At 41.9% G+C, this 14,308-nt stretch overlaps 2 protein-coding genes across 3 annotated transcripts in view; both read left to right on the top strand.

Annotated features, from left to right (window-relative positions):
* Positions 1-10,213, top strand: part of acsl6 (acyl-CoA synthetase long chain family member 6) — a 17,168-nt gene extending 6,955 nt beyond the window's left edge. The window contains exons 5-16 of the mRNA XM_031874088.1: positions 92-165; positions 264-341; positions 2,946-3,080; positions 3,767-3,901; positions 4,658-4,753; positions 5,568-5,640; positions 7,436-7,524; positions 7,797-7,913; positions 8,031-8,174; positions 8,701-8,802; positions 8,881-8,952; positions 9,445-10,213. Of these exons, the coding sequence (XP_031729948.1) occupies positions 92-165; positions 264-341; positions 2,946-3,080; positions 3,767-3,901; positions 4,658-4,753; positions 5,568-5,640; positions 7,436-7,524; positions 7,797-7,913; positions 8,031-8,174; positions 8,701-8,802; positions 8,881-8,952; positions 9,445-9,585 (1,256 nt within the window). The 3' untranslated portion in view covers positions 9,586-10,213. The remainder of the gene's footprint in view (positions 1-91; positions 166-263; positions 342-2,945; positions 3,081-3,766; positions 3,902-4,657; positions 4,754-5,567; positions 5,641-7,435; positions 7,525-7,796; positions 7,914-8,030; positions 8,175-8,700; positions 8,803-8,880; positions 8,953-9,444) is intronic.
* Positions 10,214-10,406: 193 nt separating this feature from the next.
* Positions 10,407-14,308, top strand: part of LOC116398065 (uncharacterized) — a 6,388-nt gene continuing 2,486 nt past the window's right edge. The window contains exons 1-4 of one of the 2 annotated variants that reach the window (XM_031874074.1): positions 10,407-13,269; positions 13,397-13,485; positions 13,660-14,002; positions 14,094-14,225. In XM_031874074.1, the coding sequence (XP_031729934.1) occupies positions 13,191-13,269; positions 13,397-13,485; positions 13,660-14,002; positions 14,094-14,225 (643 nt within the window). In that variant the 5' untranslated portion in view covers positions 10,407-13,190. Of the gene's footprint in view, positions 13,270-13,396; positions 13,486-13,659; positions 14,011-14,093; positions 14,226-14,308 lie in introns of both variants that reach the window. The other variant, XM_031874075.1, reaches the window with a different exon arrangement.

Raw genomic sequence — 14,308 nt, 5'->3', positions numbered from 1 at the left:
GGTGTGTGACTGTGTGTGTGTGTGTGTGTGTGTGTGTGTGTGTGTGTGTGTGTGTGTGTGTGTGTGTGTGTGTGTGTTTCTGCTTGCACAGGGAACCCAAAGGGAGTCATGCTGACCCATGGGAACGTGGTGGCAGATTTCTCAGGCTTCCTCAAAGTAACAGATGTGAGTCTTCATTTTGGAACTTTAAGTGGTTGTGTTGTGAAATGCTTTTTCTTTATTTTAATTGACATTGTTTCCTTTCCTTTTCATCCCCTCTGCAGAAAGTCATTTTCCCCAACAAAGACGATTGCCTAATTTCCTTTCTGCCGCTGGCTCACATGTTCGAGAGGCTCATCGAGGTAAATAAGCCCAGCTGGCATCGTCACCGCTGACCACAGGAATGAGATAGTTATGTGTTAGGATGTCAGCGGGGGCAGAGGGAGGATCTAAGTGACTGCGAAGGTGGGCGTTCATCTCAGATTGTTTAGTGTGTGGGAGGCAGAAAGAGGGGGAATGAGGGGGGGAGGGAGAGGCTCTGTTTTTCCTTTCCATCTCCTTTCCTTAAGTTTCGATTTCCAACTCTGATGATGAATGAAAACCTGCCTCTGACAGCCAGTGGTGGGTAGGTTTTCCTAACCTGATGAAACACACACACACCCTTACATGCCCACAGGAAACCACGTTATCAAGAAAAAATCAGATTAGGAGCCCATATTTACATATTTACCCATTTACTATAATCAGATTTCTCCTCTAATGTATTTGTTAAACCAAAGCCGGCGTTTTGAAGCGTGTTCATTCTGTTTCTTTTCATTGTTTCATTTGGACCGACGGGCTCAGTGGTGAGAGAGAGCACCATCTGCTCTCACAGAGCCTGACGTTTACTACAAAGACTCTACTGTTCAACTGTGGTAAAAAAAGAATTTAAAAGAAAATGGCATTTGCAGTTCGAAGTGTTTTTCCTGAACATGCCCTGGTGTCAAAAACAGATAAGAAAACCTTTTAAAGGATCAGTTTCTTTGCTGTGAGTTTTGGAGAGATTTTTTGGGAATATATGTACTTTGTCTCTCCATTTGTAAAAAAGCTAATTCCAGGCTTTATTCCATAAATAAACCATCAGTCACTCTCTAGATATTTGCTGGTGCTCCAACAATTGTTCCTCTGACATACAACACACGCACGCACGCACACACACAGTGAGATCAAAACAAACGCCAGTTACATCAGATTATTTAACGGACCTTGATTTCCAAGGTTTAATGTTTCACAAACAGAACTCATTTTATTTACTAAAAAGTTTTCGTGCAGAAGGAAAAGCTTCAGACACCGGTAGCTGTCTAGCTTCAGTTTATTTCACCCGCTGTGGGGTTTTAGTTCCCCCGCCAGCTGTTTCCATTGAAGTTGTGACCAAACGGCAAACAGAGCCGTTACCCTCCAGACCTCCGACAGAGTGGCGGCTGTTTTCACTGAGAATCTGTGAAGCCAAAAATTTGTCAATCAAAGGCTCTTGGTGCTTCGACTTTTTCGTCGTAGAATGTGACATCAAACATTGAGATGCTGAGATTTAATGTTTTGTCTCTTAAATGAGCTTTTACACAGCGGGGCAGCAGGTTTTTTAGTTGGTTTTGTCTATGCTTCAACCCGGCTGAACTTTGGGGCAAAGTGCGGCAACAACAATAAGGAGGCCCCGTAGTCCGAACCAAGACGGGAAACTTTATTACTGCTTTCAACCTTAAAAAGGCAGCGATTTTAAGTTCTTACCTTTCACAATAAAAGCCAGAGGCATATACCATTCGCAGGCGAGTTTTTTGTATTTTCATGTTGTGTATTTGTCACGTCGACGGTGCGTAAAGTCCTGCCAAACCTGTTTTTGATTCTCGGTAATTTGGAGGTATCGTTATGTCATCAAGATATAAATAATATAAAGATGTGTGTGTCTTGTCGTGTGGGCGTCATGTGCCATGTGTGAACCAGCATGTTTTTTAGTCAGAGGCGTGAGACTCACACACAGGAAAGCACCCAATTTCCCTAGAAAGAAAAGGGTCTCACACACACACACACACCCACACACACCTCCATTTACGGCGGTACCAGTGATGTCAAACAGGGCCGACTTGCGACCTCAGATGGCCCCAGAAACAGGGTCCACACACGGTGCAGGTTTTCTCTCTCCCGCTGGCTTCAGGCTTCTGAGGAGCAGCAGCACCTTCACTCTGATATCATGAGTCACTTTCTGCTGCCGATGACTTGAGTCAATTCTCCGTAATCGCTCATGTTTTCTTTCTCGTGCTTCAACAAGTCCAGTAGAGTGTCGAGTTTAAAGGCAGTTCACCTCACCTCATTTCAGTTCACTTCAAAGGCCCCAAAAAACGATGTAGTCCACCTTTTAGTTGTTAAGAAGATGAAATCAAACATAGAAACTAGTGATTGGAAGTAACTATTGCATTTACTCAAGTACAGTTTTGAGATACTTATACATTCTTCTTCTACTTAACTCAATTTCAGTGCAACTTTTTACGTCACTATTTATCTGAAAAGCTGGAGTTACAAGTTCAGATAAAGACTTTACATTGAAAAGTTCAATAGTGCTAAAGATTTTGACCACATAGAGAAATAAAATAGTTGTCACATCACATGCCATCTAGTGGTAGTTCCTCTTTCTGTGTGTAAATTTCACACCAGTGCCCAACAAAGTGCTTCTAAGTTTACCAGTAGTTCACGTATTTGTGAATTCTTATCCAGAGCAGCACGATTACAATAGAGTCCGTTTTTAAACAATATCCACCAGATGATGTTATATTTTCCTCTCTTTATTTTGTCCCTAATGCACTTTCAACTATTTTTTGAATAATTAATTCCCATGAATTTCTATCATCTGAGTGACAGTTGAGTCAGTGTTGGGATCTAGTCTGCAAAAGATAACGTGTGTGTGTGTGTGTGTGTGTGTGTGTGTGTGTCTGCAGTCGGTGGTGTACTGCCACGGGGGACGGATCGGGTTCTATCAGGGCGACATCCGTCTCCTCCCAGACGACATGAAGACCCTGCGGCCGACCATTTTCCCCGTGGTGCCTCGACTGCTCAACCGCATGTACGACAAGGTGAGAAGAAACTGATGTCTGCTTGTTCTAAGATTAGATGATAAGATGAGATAGAACTTTATTAATCCCAAAGGAAATTAACAGAAGAATAACCCAAAAGAAGTCACTGTGACCTCACGTCTGTCCCATTCTCTCGCGATATCTCAGGAACTCTTTGAGCAAAACGTCCTCAAACTCATTAGGATGTGATGAGATTGAAGTGATGAGAAACTGGACGACGAAAGTCACCGTGACCTCACAGAACACGTTTTTGGTCTTAACTGAATAATGAATAAGCTAAATATGACAATTTGGACAGACGTGGATGTAAACTGTTAACTGGTTGTCGCTGGCAGACAACCAGTTGAGTCATGTTAAGATGTTTGCCATCTGCCATCCGGCTGCGTAGCTGTGGCCTAGGGTATAATGAGGTGTTGTTTTTTCCATGACTAATGTATTTGAAGTCTGGATTCCTCAGAAATGCATGTTGTGTAATAAAACCCTCTTTATTGTAAGAGATTTGTTAGGAAGAATAATGTGAGAGTTTGGTTCTTGCGGTTATGATTTGTGTGACCTGCCTCCTGATCATCTCGGGGCCTTTTACATGAATAAATAAAGATGCTTTCAACAGCTGGAACAACAAGCGCTTGTCCCCAACCTAAAAGAACTCAAATAAAAAGTGTATTTTGTCTTGGTCTCCTCTGCAGATCTTCAGCCAGGCCAACAGCCCGTTGAAGCGCTGGCTGCTCAACTTCGCTGCTAAGAGAAAAGGTGCTGAGGTCAGCAGCGGGATCATTCGCAGCGACAGCATCTGGGACAAAGTCTTCTTCAGTAAGATTCAGGTAAACAGCGTTTCCTTTCCCCATCTCAACATAGAGTGCTCAGTGCATTTTGGAAAATAATAATAACAATGTCGGAATGATGCATCTCGTTACTGCTCTCCAGGCTTTTCTTAAGACTGTTGGTACAAGTTTATGTCACACCTTTATGTTACTCACCGACTGCATCATTTTCATATCCGCAAGGGAAATTAGTTTAGAAAAAGGTTTACCAAAAGGATTAGATTTCATGTTTGGAGATCAAACCGTCAAACGTGTGGTTAAAGGGCGACCCGCTCTACACACCGAGCCACAGACACCTATTTTACTCTTAATGATAGCGACCTGTCAATCACAGTAAGCCCCGCCCTAAAGCATCCCCTGCTTCATGGTCTGTTTGACTCTAAATGAACCATAAGTTACTAAATGAACATCATGCTGTATTGAAGAAGACTTGAAACTAGAGATTGAGACCATAAACTCATGTTTACAATGTTTACTGAGGTAATAAATCAAGAGAGAAGTAGAGTCATTTTCTCATAGACTTCTATACAACCAGAGGAGTCGCCCCCTGATGGACACTAGAGAGACTGCAGCTTTAAGGCACTTCAGCATTGACTTCACTTGTTAAAACCGGAGGTTGCCGCCTGGAATCCAATACAAACAATAATTGATGAGATTTTTTTCTTCTTTATAAATATCATAATAGGAAACTATTAAATAATAATATTAAAACATGAAGACCCCTCTGTATTGATTCTGTGTTTCCTCTGTCTAAAGGCCAGCCTCGGAGGACGACTGAGGATGATTATAACAGGAGCGGCTCCTACCTCGCCCAGTGTCCTGGGATTTCTCAGAGCAGCTCTGGGATGCCAGGTAAGACACACACACACACACACACACACACACACACACGTTTACATGTACTTATATTCTTTGAGGGACCTCATTCACATAATGAATTCTTTAGGTCCTAACCATCCCAGCTACATACCTAACCCCAAACCCTTATTAACCAAAACCTAGTTTTAACCTTAATCCTAAAACTAAGTATAAACCCTCAAACAGCAAATGCAGACTGGCCAATCACATCGTAGCATCGTTCAGCTCTGACCAGGGTCCGACAATCCATTGTGTAATAGTGATACTCGTTACCTGGAGAGGTTGGAAGAAGATGTACGTTTCTAAAATGTTACGTTTCTACATAAAAACCTGTGGAGCTAACATTAGCTACTACCATTAGCTCTCCTATGCTATGCTAGCTACAGTACTGAAGGTATACTAGATGTAAACACATGCTGCTTTAGCTTCTTAATGATTGTAACAGTGAATAAAGAGCTCATCGTCTTTACAGGAACACTGTTGTTCCTTAGCTTCTCCGTCTTCTGATCTCCAGGTGATGTGGTGGTTCACTTTGACACTGTGATCTGTAGCTTTAGCTTCTATCTTCAGCTTTTTAACATGTTTTGACAGTGTGGTCTCCATGCTAACGTAGCTCTGGCAGCTTGATGGAGTAGCAGCGGGAGGCGGGTCTTAGATAGGTACATATTATATGTGCAACCAGCATGCAGTACATACAAAAACAACCTCTCCTGTGTGTGTGTGTGTGTGTGTGTGTGTGTGTGTGTGTGTGTGTGTGTGTGTGTGTGTGTGTGTGTGTGTGTGTGTGTGTGTGTGTGTGTGTGTGTAGGTGTACGAGGCATACGGCCAGACAGAGTGCACAGCTGGCTGCACTTATACCACACCTGGAGACTGGACCTCAGGTGAGTGTCAGCGGTGATGTAACAGGCCTAGTAAAAGGAAGACAGATCCTGACCTCTGAACTTGTTCACGTGACTGGGGCCTCAGTTCAAAGGTCTTAAAGTGAGAGTTATGACTTAAGGAAACAAACGCCTCCCATGCTGGTGATAAAGTTTAATGGAGGTCAAGATAGTCTGTAAACTGTGATAAGTGAACCCCCACCCCGATATGAACCGCGTGGGTCACAGCCACTCAGATAACGTCTTAGGGGGGTGAGTGCAGGACGAGAGTGAGGGGGCGGCTGGGGAGTAGATCGAGGAAGGAAAAACAAGGAGAGGCCTTGAAGAGCAGAAAGAGCTGTTAGGTCACTTTATAACTCCTGCTTGCCAACATCAACAAGCCTGTATAAAACACAACTGCCTGTATTTCCCCCACATTGTTCTGCATTGTTGTGTTCAGCCTCTTGGCATCTGTGGTGATTTTCCACGTGTCTAATTATACAGACTTAAAGCTTTTGCCCGTAATAGATTTCTTTTTTTAATAAACCAGTTTCTTTTAATCACCTTTGCTCTTTTAGTAAATTAGCTGAATAAATCCACTTAATCCCTGAAGGGAAGGTGGAGATGAAGGGATATGACTTCACAGAAGTTGAGTCTTTTCTATTGATGAAGACTTTATATTGCACGTTGTTGTTTATACGTAGCATGCAGGTTAAATAGCTGATATGTATTGTCTTTTTTTATAACCCTGAGGTTAGTATGAGTAAGGGACCTCACAGTAAACAGCACCAGCAAAAATAAATCATTTAAAGGTTCCTCAGTTGCATTATTTAGGCAGAATTAATATAGAAAAAAAAAAACACAAACACGACATTTGAACCTTTTACAGCACAAAGCAACAAGTGCAAACAGCATATATGTGTTGGAAATCACATATTAACATACTATTTATAGTAAATATGATGTTAAATTTAGTATGTAGAGTGTTTACCCTGCATAGTACGTGGATTTGGTGTATGCGAGAAATTCCCGGATGTAAACGACATTATAAAGAATTTATAAAGAATATGTGGCGTGAGCTCACTGTACTGCCCCACAATGCATTGCGGCTCTTTAGAACTGTACTATGGCGGCTATTTGGAGCCAGGGCTGAACTGGCGAAGCTGTCACTTTATCAAGTTTTAATATCTTTTCAGGCGAGAAAGTAACCTTTTTTTTGTCTGAATCAGTAAAATGATAAACACATATATGTACTGGACATTCAGAAACATCCATTTAAATGATAACAGACCGGAGCACAGATACTGTTCATGTACTGCTGTTTGATAGAAGAAAAGCTACGACAGTAAAAGCTCTTTAATTAAAATGAACTGATAGTGTCCTTGACAGTGGAATTCCATGTTAGACTTTTTCTCTTCTTACGTCCATATCTCTTTAGAGTTGATGTAAAACCAGACCAGGCCTCAACCTGCTGAGCTGCTGATACTGCATGAGACATTTGTATTAGTTAGATAACACTCGCCATGTTGGCTAAAACAAAGAATATAGTCCAACACCGCCCCCTGCTGGTCGCTGTTGATACTGCATGAGAGATTTGTATTTCTATGAAATAATTCAACTAAATCTTTTAGATTTGATACAAGCAATACATTTAAGAATGTGTGCAGGTGAAAATGCTCCCTCCTCTTCACATATTTTGTTTTGAATTAGCTTTTTGTTGAGTTGACAGTACAGTGTTTAATTATCGAAAGTCGAAAGGACAAAGACACAAAAAGAAGTCATTCGGTTGAGTTTCGTTTTGTTCTGACCCCGTGAACAGGTCACGTCGGGGCCCCGCTGCCATGTAACCTCATCAAACTGGTGGATGTTCCTGAGAAGAACTACTTTGCCTCTAAGGGAGAGGGAGAGGTGAGTAACAAGGAACTTAAAAATTGTACGATGCTGCTTTGACTTAAATATCTTAAAATGGCATTACGGAGAAACAAGGCCCAGATGTGTGGCGTGTGAAACAGCATTTAAGAAATATTACGAGAGCAGAAAAGTATTTTTTTCATGCAGTGAACACAATCTAGAGAATAAAAAAAATAAAGTAAGAATGTACATTTCTTTATAGGAATAAAAATATATGTATTTCACCTGCGACCTCGACACCATTTCCACTTTCCTAATCTCCCATGTAGGTCTGTGTGAAGGGACCAAACGTGTTTAAGGGCTACCTCAAAGACCCGGAGAGGACGGCCGAGACGCTGGACTCAGACGGCTGGCTTCACAGCGGAGACATCGGCAAATGGTTGCCCGTATGTACAGACAGCTCACCTCAGGCTCCATTACTCAGGCATAATAATGAATTGCATTAAACAGCATGTGCTTTGAAATAATGCGTTGTTTTCTTCGACCACTCCCCCTTGTTATAGAATGGCACGCTGAAGATCATCGACAGGAAGAAGCACATCTTCAAGTTGGCGCAGGGCGAGTACATCTCCCCCGAGAAGATCGAGAACATCTACATCAGGAGCGAACCTGTGACCCAGCTCTACATCCACGGAGATAGCCTGCAGGTAAGAACACCAGCAAGAAAAACCCACAGCACAGAGAGGAGAGAACAGACTTGTGCTGTGATTGTAATGCTACACAGTGGTGACTGAAAAATGAATAACGATACACGCCGTGTGGAGAGGAGAAGAGGGGGGTCTGATTAGAGGACGTCAACCTTCTTTTATTTCATGACATAGATTATTCACCAACGGTCGACTCGATCTCAGAACTGGCCTTAAAAGATCAGGTCTGATTTAAAACAGTAGATGGTGTTTTTAGACGTTTTCAACCATGAAAAGATTCCTATAAATTTGGTAAGAAATGTCAATAATAACGACAGCATTGATGTGTTTCGGTCAGTTCATTTAGTTGGTGGTGTGCAGTTAGTCTTTAATCAGATTCTTAGCTGTCCAGTTAGTGTCTCCTGAGTTTGTGCTGTGGTCCTTGTGCTCCATTTCAGGACAGGACAACTGGAGCACATAATCTCATTATCTGAGATGAGTTACAACTCAATCTTTTGACTCTTGTGTCTGTGCTTGCTCTTTGCAGTCCTGTTTGGTGGGTATTGTGGTTCCCGACCCCGAAGTCATGCCTGAGTGGGCCAAGAAAAAAGGCATATTCGGCACCTACAAGGACCTCTGTAAAAACACGGTAGGTGTGACTAGCAGCTGTGAATAACAGATGCTGGAGAAGTCTGACCGGAAAATAACTTTCTTCTTTTGTCTGCAGGAATTGAAGAAGGCCATCCTTGAAGATTTGGTGCGTCTGGGCAAAGCCAGCGGCCTCCACTCGTTTGAGCAGGTACGTGGGCAGTTATATGTTTAACGCAAAAAACAGTTAATATTGAATCCATTGTTGTAGCAGTAATAATCATGGTCTTAAAGCTACACCATGTCTGTTTATGTGCCAGCAATATGTCACTTAAGGTCTGTTTGATTCTGTCGTAATATCTTTATAATAATTGAGTAATGCAGTTATTCACTAATTGCTTCAGTTGAGCCACACAGTAAAATTATATCAAATATTTATACTGCAGCACTTTATACATTTATTTTCTCATTATATTAAAATAAAATCAGCCAAATAAAATATGTATTGAGATTGGTGCTTGTTCCCTTGGATAAGCAACGGTTTAGCAAAGAAATACTGTATATTAAAGATTTTACACTCATAGTAATCTCTTAAATGACTATTTGTAAAGTTCTATAACACAATAGTCTTAAAGTATCTTGAGGGACTCTCAAGAATCCTGTTTTTATTCAACATCTTTTCTGTTCATTCCCACTCTTAAAGGTGAAGAACATCTACATCCACAGCGATATGTTCTCCATTGTGAACGGCCTCCTGACTCCGACGCTAAAGGCCAAGAGGCCCGAGCTGAAGGAGTACTTCAAGGAGAAGATCGACCGGCTCTACGACAGCATCTCCATGTGAAGGCCGGCCGAACCTCATTTTCCTCCGAGCATCTTAAAGCTAAGATCTGCTTTTGACCATTGACCTGCAGTGGGACAAAGATGTGACACCTTAGGCTTAACGTGCTTTTGGAAAAGCAAGCCAAACCTTGGCCCCCGCTATGGACGATTTAAAATGCCCAGATAAAAACAAATCAAAGAAATAAAATGGAATACGATACACATTCTAAAGTGTATTTTGTTTTTTATGTATGCATTCACTGTGAGAAAGCATATGTTAAAAAAGAAAATGAGTCACCCTGTTTAGCTGGATTGTTTTTCATTGTGACATGACTTTTCCATGCTGCATAAAGAACAAATCAATAAACAGACGTGGTGCGTTTCAGTGTTGTCCAGTGGTTAGAGCTGCCAACACTAAAAACAAAGCATTATGTATTTCACTTTATCTCTTAGTTTGATTTGTTCAATTTAAAGCTACTGTGAGGAACTTTTATCTGGTAATGAAACAGTCTCAGTTTAGTTCTGATCCTCCATATAACCACCATAAATAGTGGACCGACCCAGATCCAATTCTCTGCAGCCTTGGACCTGCAGTCAGAGCTCTGGAGGGAGGAAGAGAACTCAGCTCCCGGCAGCAGCAGCATCTCCTCCTCCTCCTCCTCCTCCTCCAGGAGCAGAGCTTCTGCTCTCTGGGAGCCAACACCGACACCACGCTGCTGGAGACCCAGGACGTATTGCTGGACCCGCTGGAGGGAAGGGAGGCACGGGAGAACCAGAACCAGGAATGAGAGGGTCAGACCCTGCTGCAGTAAAATTAGGTTTTCTAAAGGGACTCTGGTGCTCGGAAACACTACCACGTTAGTCCACAGGGGCCGCCAAATTCGACACAAAATAAAAGTTCCTCGTAGTAGCTTTAAGCATTTTAAATCTGACTTAAATTGCTACCTGCTATCCACCCAAACAAACCGTCAAACGCTCTGTCCCCAGCAGCAGTAATCCATCAGTACTTTTATGTTGAACAATCCACTCGTACTTCCTGTCAAATCTGCTTCTCCTCCATCGGTTTAAACCCACCAGCCAAACAAAAACCTTCATCCACAGGTTTACGACAGCAAACATGATGTCTTTGTGTACAGCGTAGCTCGAGGAGGTGTCTTGCTGATACCTTGTGGGACAAATAATGGACTTCATCCTCAGTGGAAAACCTTCGATTTTTCCTTTTAAGTGAACAAGCATCAGGGCCTGATGCATTCCTCCTGATCCGACACAACAAAGATGAAACTTTCAACCCTCGACGTCGTGCAATTTCACCCGAGGCCACGCCATCGTGTTTGAGGTCAGAACTGAGAGAACAAGGTTGAGAGAGCAGCAGCTCCCGCCTTACAAACCACCGCTGTCTCGATCTCGATGCTTTGACCCGCATTCCGAATCACACAAGTTCACGTCAACGCGTTCACTCGTCACCTCTACGCGGCTGCGATCGGCAGCTTAGCATGCATGCGCCTCGTTTTACGTGACGGGGACTGTAACAATCATGACGTTTTCACGCTCTGCAGTCGGCTCAATCACATCTTTTCTTTTCATCTGTCTTTTGCACAAATAGTACGTCAGGTGAAAGAAAAAAGGAAAAAAAAGAGATAATCCAAAACCAGGGCTCAGGGCAATGCATGCAGTTTGCCCTGCGATGCTAGCTCCGTTAGCATTTGACTTGGGAAAAATAAGAAGTTTCTTTGTGGCCATTAATATAGCAGGTTGTATGCAGCTGCCCACAGCCACTGCTGCTAGTGCAAGGCTTTGCAACGTAGGCAAAGCTGAGGAATCCCACTCACTGGAGGAAAATAGATCAACTTTTAAACTAAATAAACACACTTTCTTTTTCTTTTGGGAGGGTTTACACATAGAAGTAATGTATAGGCTTTTTAAGTTGATTACCGTCCCCTAGCATAAACAATGTGGATGTACATAAATGAGGACAGCTAGATGTAAGCATATTTATTAAATCAATGGTTTGAATGGATTTTTTTTTTCTCTCTCTCTCTCTCTCTCTCATTGCGTGTAGTGAGATTAATTGTACTTATTTATTTATCTATTCTGCTGTAAAATGGAATCAGCACCATATCCTTGTAATGATTGAGTGCAGCAATAGGGATGAGGGAGGGCGGGGAATCGGACCAGGGCTCAATGAAATAAAAGATATTCTGGAATGATTTTAAACGAGTGTCTCCGTTATTTTTTCACTGTGTTTTTAATGCTACTGCATGCAGGTTTTATTTTGAAAGGTTTCCCTGGAAGTACTAGCAAATTGTCTTGATCGCTGGTGTGAAAAACTTTGAACCGCTGTCAGAAGAAGTAACCTACGCAGATTGTTTACCAATGCCAAAAATTTGAAAAATAAACTAAATTAAACATACAAGTATTATCAGCTAAATGTACTTACAGCATCTAAAGTAAAAGTACTCTTTATTTTAAATGACAGCCTATTGTTGTGTATTCAATTATTAGATAGTTAGTACTGGAGCATCAGTGCATAAGTAACATTTTGGGAGTTTTAATGACTTTCCTCTTCTTGGTTTTCTTCTTTCTATTCTGTCTTCTTGACATTTCAATAAATTAGATGTTTAGGAACCGAACCAAGAGGATCCAGATTGCAAACAAGTAACATTTCCTTTTGCATTATCATAATTTATTTTAAAGACCTTATCTGCTCCTCCTAATTGGTTTCAGATGTTCCTGAACACGGAAGTCACTAAAAGAAATGACACACACTAACTGTAGCAAACCACAGGAAACCCACGAGTTAACCCCAAGGCCATTTCTCCTCTTCTCTTATCTTACAAATTAAACTCTTTCACACACACACACACACACACACACACACACACACACACACACACACACACGTCTCTTTGTTAGGGAAGATACATCATTATCACACAGGAAGAGGGAGGCCTCAAAGGAGCAGGAGGTTTCTCCACTAACTCATATGCTCTGGTATCCACAGGTCAAGGTACTTTTCTTTGTGTACTCTTTCTCAGGAGCCCTGTCAGACCAGACACCTCCCATGGTCACACAGCTGCAGATACTTAATAGTTAAAGTGAACACACACAAAATACACATAGCCTAACAAAACAAATTTGAGAAAGATACTACGTCATTATTTTGAGATACTATAACTATTTTGAGATATTAAATCATTATTTTGAGACGGTTTCTCATTATTTTGAGATACTAAGTCATTATTTTGAAAACGTTTGTCATAATTTTGAGATAAGTCAAAATATTGAGAAATAATTCATTTTTAAACGCTACCTAATTTTTTTTAATTATAGCTTCTTTTTTTTATCACTGGCGGAAATGGGTATCCATCGTAAAAAAGACTTCCGTTGAAGACTTTCAAAGTAAAAGAAAAGAGCGGATTTAAATCGCAATCAGCAGCTGACCGACTCTCCAGGTGTGCTCGGTTGCTTAGCAGCGCACAGAGAACAGAGAGGAAACGTTTCAGTAGCTTTAGTCTGACATTTTAAACTGTTCCTCTCTCTGTCTTTAAGGAAATAACATCACACATTCGAGTTAAACGTGTTAGCAAACAGCTTAAACCTCGATCATCGACCACATTTCATCCGGAAATGGGTCCACACAGGTACCGAAGACACCGTGGCACCAAAAGAGACACACCTGTGAAAGCAGCACTGAGCAGACGAGACAGTAAGAAATAAACACACACATTTAATGCACATAGAACATATTATTATAAAAGATAATTTACCCACAGTATGCAGGTAAATCACTCACCTGCATACAGGTGAGTGACTCAGACATGAACTCCTTTCAGAGTGCAGGAGACTTCTGCACAAACAGCAATATGAAACACTTCCAGAGGAGCCCGAGGAGGTGGATGTCCCCGCTGTCGTCCCAGTGTTTGTGAGTAGGGAGATATTTCTCACAAACTTTGACGTCTATTCTCTTTGTAATAATAATAATAATAATGGCATGCACGAACCTGGTTCTCTAAATATTGAGTATTTTATGAAGTAAACACTCACACAGCTCCTCTCATCTCCTACTTTTCTACTCCCTCCTCATTTCCCCACACAGACAAGGATCAAGCCTTTCCACTGCACATCTGCTCCACGCTGGAGCAACTCGGCGTTTTCCGAAACCCCCCGAGATGAAGCCTTCACACCGGCCATGAGAGCTCCCAAAACACCTGTCCACCGAGGGTCAGCTGCAGGTCACCCAACCAGGCAGACGACTCCCGAGCCGGAGGCCTTCAAATTCAGTGGAATGACGAACAACTTGACGGTGACTCTGGGAAGCGTCACAGAGTCAGACACAAGTCTCAGCTCTGATGAGGAGGAGGAGGAGGAGGACTGTTGCTCCTCTGGAACCTCCAGCAGCAGTCTTCCCTCGCCAGAGATCTTCAGAAGAGACTGCTGTGGTGTGTTTGTGTGTGTCCTCCATTTTTTTAAATTCATCCACAGCCATAATATAAAGTTATTCTATTGTAGTTTTTAATCTTCTCTTCACAGCGGTACCGTTGACTTCCTTTCAGGAGGAGCTGCTGGGTCTCCATTTCCACGTGAAGAACTCCACCCTGCTGGATGTGAGCCACGCTGAGAGCCTCCGCAAGCATCACTCACCCAACGTTTCTGACATCATCGGTAACAGCAAATACCACACACAGTTCTTATATTTTATATATATATATATTTTATATATATATATAAAAACAGAGACAGTTTAT

Source organism: Anarrhichthys ocellatus, unplaced genomic scaffold (genome assembly GCF_004355925.1).
Source record: "Anarrhichthys ocellatus isolate YVR2014 unplaced genomic scaffold, GSC_Weel_1.0 scaffold78, whole genome shotgun sequence".
In the NCBI taxonomy this organism is placed as follows: Eukaryota; Metazoa; Chordata; class Actinopteri; order Perciformes; family Anarhichadidae; genus Anarrhichthys; species Anarrhichthys ocellatus.
Note: the sequence above shows the minus strand (reverse complement) of the source record. Positions and strands in the feature narration are given on the sequence as shown.